At 39.7% G+C, this 12260-nt stretch overlaps 1 protein-coding gene across 1 annotated transcript in view; it reads right to left on the bottom strand.

Annotated features, from left to right (window-relative positions):
* Window positions 1-12260, bottom strand: part of ITGA8 (integrin subunit alpha 8) — a 172565-nt gene that overhangs the window by 62882 nt on the left and 97423 nt on the right. The window contains exons 22-23 of the mRNA XM_073334109.2: window positions 5761-5840; window positions 59-139 (exon numbers count right to left, since the gene is read on the bottom strand). Of these exons, the coding sequence (XP_073190210.2) occupies window positions 59-139; window positions 5761-5840 (161 nt within the window). The remainder of the gene's footprint in view (window positions 1-58; window positions 140-5760; window positions 5841-12260) is intronic.

Here is a 12260-nt window from a genome sequence, read left to right on the forward strand (position 1 = left end):
ATTCATTGAAAAAATGTACATTGGTTGCAAGTATGAATTGAAATACTGAAGTGCTTACCCTATGATCTGTACTTGAGCCACAGCACTGATGTTGATTTGAAGGTTAACCACATTGCTGGTGGGATTAACTTTATTAGAACTAGAATAGATTTGCACACAGGTTAGTTAAGTTTCAAGTACAAAATTAGAAAAACAATCATTTAATACTAACTCTGACACTTCAGAATTCAGTTTCATGCCAGTGTCCACCATTAATTAATGAGAACAGGCTAGTATTGGAAATGTTATATCACTGACTTTAGAACCTAGAAAAATTAATAATCATTATATGCAAGCATGCAAACACATGGATATAAATATATTAATGTATAGTATATGTACTCTCTCTCTCTATATATATATGGGGTGTATTTCAAAGAACCTGCTATGACTCAACAAAAAATTAATTTGTTTCTGTTGAGCATTATAGGCAATTCTTATTTCATTTCCTACTATATACAGCAGGACCTCAATTTTATGAACTGTCTTATGAATGAACACTTATATGAATAATTTTTCTGCCGCCCAAGTCATCTCATCTTCCTGCAGCCGAACGTGACTTCAATCCTTTCGCCCACATTCAAGCTGATGTGCAGGTTTGAACATACGGAGAGATTTGGCGGTAAAGAAAAGATGGAATTATTTCAAAGAAAAATCAGGCATGCTGTATTCTTTTATTACCATTTGTTATGTACCCTGTCACCAAATGATTAATAAATTATTGTATGCATCACACCTACTGTAAGTAGATGTTCAATTTTATGAAATTTTTGATCATATGAACTCCTCAGTCCCCAATTAGTTAATAAAATAGGGGTTCTACTGTAACAATTGATCTCATCCCATGTTTTAGTAATACAATGAAATCAGGCTTCTTTTAGAAAATCTTGTGATCTGGTTATGACACAAAAGAACAATTACTTAGAGAATTTGTTTGGCTGGGTTATATGTAAACTGTCTGGTCTGATTTTGCATCTGTCTGTGTAGGGAAATCCCAGTAAAATCAAGAATAGTTTTGCGCATGAAAACATGGCAAGGCTAACTAACAAGCTTTCCTCTGATACTGTTTGGCTTTTAAGGCTCTCCAAACTTGTGAGTATGAAGAATGATAAGATTAAATGAAATCCCTCAGGGAAAAACTATCCTTGAAATGAACTACATTTTTCCTCAGTCTTTCTATCCCAGATCTCACCCAGCAATAAAAATGAAATCCCAGATTGAAGGCCCGATTCTCTCACTTTTCTATAAACAAATATTTAGGCCTTATCATCCTACAAACCCTCCCTAGTGCATGTAGTCGTTTTCACTTTAATATGACTGATCATAAGATTGGGGACTATCCACGTGAGGAAGGATTTGTGGGATCAAGACCATATACATATGCAATATAAATATTTAGAGATTTTTAAACTCATTTTCATCGTGAGACTAATGTTAGTGAGGTTTTGAGCATTTCCAAGCAAGCCTAGAGGGCCCCTTTCCACCGGAGTTTGAGCCTCTATTGCTGTCATAGTTTACTGTTATCACATCTGCGTAGCATCAGTTAAATGGAAACATTTTGAACAGGACAGAATTCTAATTGCCTAACTACTGAGAAGTAATAGGGCAATTCTGTTTTGATCCAGAGCTTCTGGGTCCAAATTGCTAAATTAGAGGCAACTTTAATTTGTTTGTAAACTGGTGCATTTCAAAATATCAGTTTAGTTTTTGATTTAGTCCTGTCATTTCCTTGCAGCCATGGAAAGCAGCTTGGGGACTGTAGTTAAAGTTAAAATTTTAACTTCCTTGTCAATACAAAGGTGATTATAACATTAATTTGTTATGATAAAATGCACTCCAATTCCCACAAGGGCAGTAATTTCCATACAGTTCACATGCTCCGACTACACAGCATCAGATTATGGTCCAATATTTGGGTCACTGATATGTTTTCTTTGAGGTTCATGATATTTTCTCATTATGCTAGTATTTTAAATAAAGAAGTCTATATACTGATATGCATTGCACACCTCTCTGTACAGATATCTAAGGAAACTATCTGTACCTAACAGAATTCATATTAAAAAAGGAACTACATTTGACAGACAATACTAGTTCCCTGGCCTCTTCCCATAAGCAAAGCTTCCCTTGTTGTTTTCCGTGAGCTACCGTTACCCATTTGGTATGTAGAAATATTTATTTTTTGCATATTATTTTGGAGCAAATTAATGATTGGTTTCCTATGGAAAAACTACTCATGCTGAAACACGTATCCAAGCCAAACAAGTTTTATGCTTAGTCTTCTTTTCCTGTTAGGTCATTTACTTTTGCTTCACTATGGTTTCCTGTTTCCTTGTTTTTTTTATGATTGTTTTATCCTTTCATTAAGGAAGTAGAAATACTATTTAACATTTAGAATGCGCATAAGCTTGACTGCTGCTGTGGAAGGAACACACAAAGTAGTCTCTAAGTACAGCAAGGTGCACTTACACTACAGCAAGAGGATAAAATAATGATTTTTTTTTAGACAGAGTGGGGGGAGCTGTGCAGCATTTTAATCTCAATGTTTGGAAACAGAACTTTTCTACCTAATATTTCTAAACAGTTTCTCCTCCTGTAACTGAATGCATCACACCCGTTAAAGGAATATAAATTGTCTAGATTCCCTAAGAATTTGGATTTGTTTGGAATAGAGGTTTTCAGGTTTTAAGCATCAGAACCTCTATCTAATCTAGCCATATGAAGAGGGAGGATGGTCAGAACCCTCCACCTCATATGAGAACCCATGTTTTTCACTGATGTTAGGGTTCCATGAGCCATGGGTAGGCATCGTATTTTTAAATTTAAATATAGTCATCACCTTTCACCTGACTGACACATATACTGAAACTAAATTTCCATTTGGCTCACATACCAAATGGTTCTACAAATTCCCAAGCACCTTTCACTGTATGCACATGGCATGCACCTTTCTTTTTCCTTCGTTCCCCTTCCCTGAGTAGTCAGTGTGATTCACCTCTGGGTTCTACACTGGTCTCGGCCAGGATAATGCAAAGGTCAGTGCCCTAGTGAAGCCAAGTCTGATGGGTGGAAGGGGTGAATGTTATCATGGGGCATATGCCCATGATGCCTCCTCTGCTAGGCAGCTTACAGCCAACTGGTGCAACTAATTCTATGAGGTGTTGAATGAATAGGTCTATGACCAAGGCTGTCAGGTGATGCACTGATCTAGCACATTTCCTGGGCATTCCCCACCAGTCGGGCAACCAGGAAGCATCACCCTCAAGTTAAAATTGCCCCTGTGTCCAGGCAGGATGACTTGAGGGAGGGTTGGAGCATGAGACACCTCTCTATGTTCTCTGGAAAAAATCAAGCCCTGCATGTGCCTTTCTGCCTTTTCCCTGTTTAGGTGTTTATCTCTGAGTCCTTCCTGCTGTGAGGAACATTTTGAAATGATGATTTAAACAATATCTGTGTTATTTATTGTAGTGAACATGATCAAGACACTCATTAAAGACCAGAGACTGGCAATTAAATCAATGAGGGTAGAGCAAGGAGACACCTCAGGGAGAACTCTGGCTGGTGATTTGATGAGCACAGATGCAGTAGGACAGTGTTTCCCAAACTTTGGATGCTGCTTGTTCAGGGAAAGCCCCGGTGGGCTGGGCTGGTTTGTTTACCTGCAGCATCTGCAGGTTTGGCTGATCGCGGCTCCCACTGGCTGCGGTTCGCCTCTGCAGGCCAATGGGGGCTGCAGGAAGCGGCAGCCGGTATGTCCCTTGGCCCGCGCTGCTTCTCCAGGCGCCGCTTCCCGCAGCCCCCATTGGCCTGCAGCGGCGAACCATGGCCAGTGGGAGCCGCGATCGGCCGAACCTGCAGACGCGGCAGGTAAACAAACCGGCCCAGCCCACCAGGAGCTTTCCCTGAACAAGCGGTGTCCCAAGTTTGGGAAACACTGTAGTAGGAGATCTGCCAGCCTTTGAAAAACTGTACTGTATGTGCTTCTGCCACTGCTCCTAATCAACTCTATTTTCATACTGGGGGGCAGGGAAGGATGGGATGGCATGTTGTGGCCTGAAGCACTGCAGCAGAGGGACATTTATTATTAGCAGTTCAGCCACATCATTGTGGCTACAGCTAGTAGAAAAACTTTGACTTCTCTTCCCCGCTCCCCCAAAAATTTCATGTGGTTCAAGTTAGACCCTGTTTTCTTTTTTGCCAATTTTTTAAAATTGTAACTTTTCTCCTAACTCTTATCAAAATGGTTATTGAGAGAGCTGGTCAGAGACTGGAATTTCTGTTACATGGGACATTCCAAAGTTCTGAAAAATTCTCATTCCAAATTGGAACAAAAATCTGAAATCTCAAAATTTCCTGCAAATCAAAAATTATGACTTTTGTTTTATTTGGGAGCACTGAATCATTTTGTTTTGAATGTTATATTATGTTAAAATATTAAAAACAACACATATAATATTTAAAAAATGAATGTAAGTCTAACCTAAATAAATCAAAATGGTAGTCTAAGCTAGATGTTTTTACTTTATCAGAATGTTTTGACATTATCTAAATGAAGTGAGAAAGCTGAAACGAATAATTTTGACTTTCCCCTTTAAATTTAATCAAGATTTACATATTTCTGCAAAATGGTTTGCCTTTGATGGAAAACTGTCAACATTTCTAACTAGTTCTAGTTATCAAGATTTTTATTTTCCAATTTTCACTAAACAATTATTTTTATAATTTCAATTACAAAAAATATAAAAATATCAATAACAAATTTCATGGAAAATGAAAAATTTAGAAAAGTAAAGTTTTTCAATAATAATTTTGTTGGAAAAAGGCCTTTTTCAATTACAGCATTTTATTGCTAAAAAATCAGACCACCTCCAATTGTGGACTTTCTATTTTCTAAGACGGGCATAAGGGAGAAGCCGGTCTTTTTTATTTTTTTTTCTGCATCAGGATGTGTTTCTAAAACTTGGATTATATTTAGGCTTGGAAGGATCAGATTTTATCACTCAGCACAAACACAAGCAATGAAAGAAATATTTCCATCAATAGTAATGAAAATTTAGTTTGGCAATAAAAATGCTGCTTGAGAACTTATTAGAGTTTGATTTAAAAACATTTACTTTGTCAAGATCACATGCCAAAATATGCAATTGTGTTTTAATGGTTATAAAGCTTTAACTTTTTGAATTTCAGAATCTACTGTCATTAAATAATTATTGTCTGACCACTCCTCCAGTCTGACCTCCCCATAATTTCCCACAACTGTGAAAATTTAAAAATAAAAAACAAATGGGAAGAAATGCTTAAAAACAAACTTCAATATGATCCAAACAACATTATATATATATACACACACACACAATTTGATTGGATAATATATATAATTGAATTCTGCTGTGCCTAATTATGTGTTTCAAGTAATTCTGAAGGGGGATATCAAGTTTAAATTCCATAAAGCTGGCACCCAAGGAACCACTGACCACAACCAGAAGAAATGAATTTTGACAAATGAAAAACCCTCAACATGTTCCTGTAGCTGATTTAGCTAAAAGGCAACAGAGTGGTCTGTACCAGTTTTAGAATCCTCTAGAAAACAGCTGCAAAAGGAAATGCCATGGAATAATTACATCCATTGTAGAGTTACAATAGATCTTCTTGGCACTAGTTTTGAAATATGGATAGATATTTAGAGTATAAACCATTGTGTACTTGGTAAAATAATCTAACCTTTTTACTTGCAGTTCAAACTTGATGCTGAAATCGGCATTTTCAAAATGCTGAACAGAAAATCGGATGCCAGTGGAGAACTAGGAAAACACAAATGTTTTGTGAGTAACATTTTGAAAGGATGATTTAAATGTCTGTTATTTTTTGTAGTGGACCTAATCGAGACAGTCATTAAAGTGTCCATCCATTCCCCTCCCCCCCACCCAAACAAATGAAAGAGTCAGTAATTAAAAGTGACAGTTTTAAAGACATGACTCATCATGGGAAAAACAGCACTCTTTAAAGTTATGATTTTTAGATTTGTACAAGCAGTGTGTAATTGTGTATTAATAATTATTAAGGGGACACCGTTAATCTAAAACCAAGTCAATTAACAACATATAGAAGCAGGAGTATTTGAAATGTTTTTCATTTGGAACTGAAACTGAAACTGTGCCAGCAGTGTTCAGCCTGTAAAGGCCGTCTGAATACTCCTCAAATTCAATTTATTGCCTTGTGTCATACACAGACTGTTTTGATCAGAACCCTGCTTGTGCTCCCTGAAAATGTTGGTTGCATGGCTACACATGCATATGTAGAAACAAATTCTTCTTGAGAATTCTATCAGGTATTGTTGAGAAACTGGGTCATCAATCCTCCATTTTCAACCAAACTTTGAACTTCTCAGTTCTCATCTTTTTCATTTTATTTTCTTGTTTGAACAAGTGGAAGAGACCTCTTTGTCCTACTTTTCTCTGCTTGCTTGTGTGGCATCTTCACCAAAACAAACACAATAATCTACAGTTTTCTTTTCAGCCCTGGAATCAATAGCATTCAAGAGGAATGCATTTCATCCTGCATTCATGCTTCTAGTCACAATTTGGTCATTTCTCATATTTTACCAACCGTCTTGGCTTAATGCCAGTGTCGATACTTTAAGTCTTCCATTAATTTTTCCTCTCCTTCTTCACTTGCAGCACATAATGGTGGATTGGGGAGTTGAAATCCATCTAGAGGACTATTTTTAGGGTGAAATGTTTCAATCTTTTCCTTCAATTATTAATTTTGTGCTATGTGGAAGACAATACTGTTAGCATAAAAGCATGCTGCAAGTTCAGGTCTTTGTCTTTCAATCATTTTAACACCAATAATCCTTGTCATTGTTTGTAGTGTCTAAAATGAACAGAAACCACTCCTGAAGTAAACTGATGCTGAATGGATGCTTGAAGGCCTGGAAGGGACTTAATTTGTCACTATGGCTACATTCTGATGATGATGAGGTAGTAGTGGCAGTGGCAACACACAGACATTTAAAGTATTAAAATTTAATGAAGCAAAAACTTTCACCTCAGTGGTGCTGGAACACTCTTTACGGTGGGGGTGCTGAAAGCCAATGGTCCCCAAACTTTTTACCTCGCACCCGCTCCTTAACCCTGTCCGGGCCCCCTCTCCCCAGAGCTGGGGCCAGGACTGAACCATGGCTCCGGGACAGGGGAGGACAGGGACAGCGGTAAGCGGGCCGAGACTGGGACCACAGCTTGGGGGCAGAACCAGAGCCCCAGACACGGGTCCTGCAGCCAGGACCCTGGGCACAGGGCTAGGAGCAGAGTTGCAGGCGTGGAACCAGCAGTGCCAGGAACCTGGGTGCGGGGCCGGTGGCCGGGACCCCGTACAAAACCTGGGGTGTTGCAGCACCCCCAGCACCCTGAGTTCCCGTGCTTATGTTTCACTGAGTGAAGTAAGAAAAGCAAAGTAAGAAATTCAGGATTTGTTCCACTGTATCTAATGGCTGGTGTATGGTGAATTTTTATTAGTGTTAATGTAACAGAGATCCAGTGAAGCAGAGATATAGTTTCCCTCTGATCTAATGGAGCAGACATGCACTGCAGTTTTGATGATCTATTAGACCTCTATCAGCCAGGGCTTAATCCTTTATTTAATACTGAAACAGCACTCCTACTGTAAAATACTAATGAGCTGCAGATGTTGCCTCTGTGTGGTCATATGTCTTTTTCTATGGCTGAGAGTTGACTCTACTAACAATAATGAAGCAATAGTGCTCATATATGCCACTGGTGAATCTCCAGAGGCCACTGGAGTGGCCAGTATGTTGCTGGATTTCTAGCAGTAAGTTTATCTTTATTGGCACAATATTAACCTGATTTTCATTTTCATTTTCCAAGTGAAGTTTATTAGTTTTGTCAGGATTATATTATCATGAACCAAATCAGATTCTCTATGGTGTCTCTTAAGGCTCCATTCTATCGTTATTATGGCACCCAGGATTATGCTAGGAGACAGACGACTGCTCCTCACTTGCTGCCTACATACAACCCACATTACTCTTATTTTTGAAAAGTGTGTTTTAGTGCATACAAAAGGTACAACATTGGCAACCATGGCGACTGAGATCTCTGTATATCAATAAAACAGGCAAACTTCCCTACACTTCCACATCTTCTCCTTCTTTTGTGTGGCAACTTCAAAAGCAACATTAAAGGTTGACATCCAAGTTTGTCATCAACAATATGGCTTCTGGTAACATGGACTGAACCAAGGCTGTCCTTCCAGAAAAGCATTTTAGAGGGCAATTGTTCACTAGGTGTTCCATGGTTTGGATGTCTTCTCCACATTCATATATTGGATTGTCCTTCATTTTCCATTTGTGTAGTAGACAATGCAAGTGTGTGGTTCTGGTGTGGTTCACTGTGATCCATATCTTATGTGCCATGGTGAAGCTAAGTGCTTGGTCTGTAGGATCCATGAGCAGGTCTTGATTCTTGACCCTGCTATTTTCTCAAATTCTTCACCCATTGTCTTTTGGCGACAGTCTTGAGGTTTTGAGAGCTTTGTTTGTCATAGTATTCCTGGACTTATGGTGGGATGTCGAATGGGGGTGGAGAGCTGGAGATTTTCACAGATGGAGAAGTCTGGGTTCATTATCACATGCTCATATTGTTAATGCTTCTCTTTTGGAGGGATGGTGATAAGATATGCATGAGAACAGGAAGTTAGACTGTCGGAGTTGACTTCCGCACCCCTGTACAATTCTCATAGTTAAATCACACATTGACAAGTTTCATATTTATGCTACCTGCCCGTACCGCATGCAGTATTCAGCTGCTGAGAAAACAAGGGCCAAGGTGGCTGTCTGCAAGGTGTGAGGATCTGCTCCCCAACTAGCCCCCACTAGTTTGTGGACTGTATTGTTCCTAGCATTTTATCTTGGCAGCAGTCTTCATCAGATGTTGGTGGTACATGAAGCTACAATCCAGAACCACCCTGAGATATTTTGGGAAATACTCATAACTGAGTTTGGTATCATAGAAGGTGACAGTCAAGCACTTCTTTGCATGGTGGCTGCTCAGGTGGGACATAAAAACATAAGAACAGCCATACTGGGTCAGAACAATGGTCCATCTAGCACAGAATCCTGCCTTCCAACAGTGGCCAATACCAGGTGCTTCAGAGGGAATGAACAGAACAGGTAATCATCAAGTGATCCATCCCCTATTGCCCATTCCCAGCTTCTGGCAAACAAAGGCTAGGGACACTTAAGAGTACGGTTTTGCATCCCTGCTCACCCTGGCTAATAGCCGTTGATGGACCCATCCTCCATGAACTTATCTAGTTCTTTTTTGAACCCTGATTAGTCTTGGTCTTCACAACATCTTCTGACAAAGAGTTCTATAGGTTGACCGTGCATTGTGTGAAGAAATACTTCCTTTTGTTTGTTTTAAATCTGCTGTCTATTAATTTGATTTGGTGCTCCTTAGTTCTTGTGTTATGAGAAAGAGTAAATAACATTTCCTTATTTACTTTCTCTACACAAGTCATGATTTTATAGACCTCTACCATATCCCCCCCTTAGCTGCCTTTTTTTCCAAATTCCCAGTCTTATTCATCTCTCCTCGCATGGAAGCTGTTCCATTCTCTTAATCATTTTTGTTGCCTTTTCTGTACCTTTCCAATTCCAATATATATTTTTTGAGATGGGGCAGCCAGATCTGCATGTAGTATTCAAGATGTGGGCATACTGTGGATTTATATTGAGGCAATATGATATTTTCTGTCCTATTACCTGATCACAGGTGCTTCGTCCTGGCCTAAATCCTCTTTAGGGATATAGTATTCAAAAACAGGTATAACTGTCTGGTATAACATCCTTTCCAAGAGCCTGTATGTTACACATAGTAATGACATCAGCTGGTGGTTTTTCAGAGTGTGGCTGCATTCCCTGGTCTCAGGATGGCAATGACGTTTGCCTGTTTGCCCATACCTTGGGTGTTTGGCCAATGGCATGCATGTTGAGAAAGAACTGCATCAGCCAGTCGTGGCCATGTTGACGTAAATTTTTCAGAAATTCTGGGAAGATGCTGTCTGGGCCTGCAGCCTTGCCAAGTTCGGTGAGTGTTATGGCCTTATTCACTTCTTCTCTAGCGAATGGCTTTGATAGATTCATTGTTGCTGGGCAATTGGATAGGGAACGATAAAGCGCTTTCCCATGTTAAGTGTGCCTTATCCCTATTCGTTTCCAATCTCCATTCAATCTTTGACCTCTCTTGCTGAGATTACCTCATTAAAAACTCCAACATTATTGGCAGACACCTGCCATTAATATGTAGAATAAAACTTATTGAGGCCATGGAACAGCCATCAGAAATGGTAATGACTTGGGAAGTACTTCAATCTTTAAGATTCTCAATCTGATACCTTTCAGTGTACTAGACAAGCAATTCAATTAAAAAATATTTAGACTCAATTTCTGCTTCTTGTCCTGTGCTTTAGTGCAGGTATATTTACTGTGGAGTGGCAGCATGAAGTTATAGTCAACATTCTGGGCCACACTTTGTGGTTTTTCCTGTTGTTTAATGTTGTGAAAAGGTTAAGTACATTTCATGAATAGTAAATTATTTCAAAGTAATTGATTTGCCAAAAGCCAGAGACCCTGTAATCCTGCTCCTAATAACATATTCTGAAGCTGGGAAACTGCAGACTGTTCTACATTTTACTGCAGTAGTAGTATTCCACAGGGGATGTCACTAAACCCTGCCACACAAACGGGCTAGCCTTTCCAAACAAGTTGGTCTTAAATTGCTGCAGAATTGTAGGGGCTCCAGGTATTGAAGAGTCACTGTTGTGTCTCTGTAGTTAAGGGTTTAAGAATGTTTGATTGTGATCTCGCCCCCCCCCCCCACAACATCTACCAAAAACCCCTTTCTGACTGAATATTTTAACAACTGATCTCTTGCCAGAGCAAAAGTATTTTACAAAGTTGGAGGTGGATCAGAGCAGCTGTTTATGAGTTATGTGATTTGAAGAAATGACTGGTATTTCACTGTTGGAGATGTGCTAACTTGGTTTGCCATCACACAGCTTAGAAACTGTCTGGTACAGGAACTCCAGTCCTTTGGCCTTCACTAGGCCCCCATGAGATCTAGTTCCAGAGTTAAAGTTAGTATTCAAAGCTTACATGGTATTTCCAAACTTGTTGACGTTTGGATTTTTTAAAATTACAGTCTTCATATACCTTTGAATTTCAAATGCTTGGTTCTTTTCTTAGAAATAGGGCTCCTGATTTTAGTAGTTGTTTTTTTTTAAATCAATAAATAGTGATAAAACACCCCCAATACAATAAATAAGTTGGTGTTTATCCAATAAACACCAGAAAAACACCATAAATGCTTACATGTACCTAAGAGTTTGTCTACAAAGAACACTAATGCAGACTATGGAATATGATTTCTAACACACCTAAATACGTTGTGCATCAGTTGGGCTGTGCAGACCCTTCTGGTGCATAGCAGGGAACACTTCAAAGAGATCACCATTGTACATACTGTAATGGAATGTACATATGTGCGTTACTCATCACAGGTGTCAGACTTAGTAACATAAAACTCAAAACTTTCTAGCCCTCTTTTCCAGGCTCAGTTAATCCATTCAGTTAAATGGGCTCCAGGATCCCTATAGCTCTCCCTTCCAGGCTCACAGTTCTTTGCAGTCCTCGTTGCCTGTCAGGATACTGGGTGATGGTAGACAGGACTAGTGGCAGGAGCTTGGGGTTCCAGGAAGCCAAGTGTCAGAGCCGGTATCAGAGTCAAGAGTCAAGCTGAGAGTGAGAGCTGGAGGCAGAATCAGGAAACGGGCCACAGGTCAATACCAGGTATTGGGGTCCATGTTGGGATTCCAGGGGTCAGTCAGGAGTCAGAATCCATGTCAGAGTCAAGGTCAATAATGGGAATTCAGGAACAAGGAAGCTGGGCATTTGCTGCTGCTGCAGCTGCTAGCTGGGGACCCAATTGTTGCCTGAACACTTCCTGGTATATTTTGTGGGTTTATATAGAGACAAGGAGCCAATCAGGGATCACTAAGGCCACTGTCGGTCAGGTCACTCAAGGCAGAACTTCCTGTGGCATTGAACCTCTGCGGATTGTGGGTCACTGGGAGTGCGCAGGTTACAGCTGCCACTGGGTGGCAGAGTGGGGATGGTAATTGCCTGGTAGTCCTGCAAGTCTAGG

The sequence above is a fragment of the Lepidochelys kempii genome, chromosome 2 (genome assembly GCF_965140285.1).
Source record: "Lepidochelys kempii isolate rLepKem1 chromosome 2, rLepKem1.hap1, whole genome shotgun sequence".
NCBI classification, from domain to species: Eukaryota; Metazoa; Chordata; order Testudines; family Cheloniidae; genus Lepidochelys; species Lepidochelys kempii.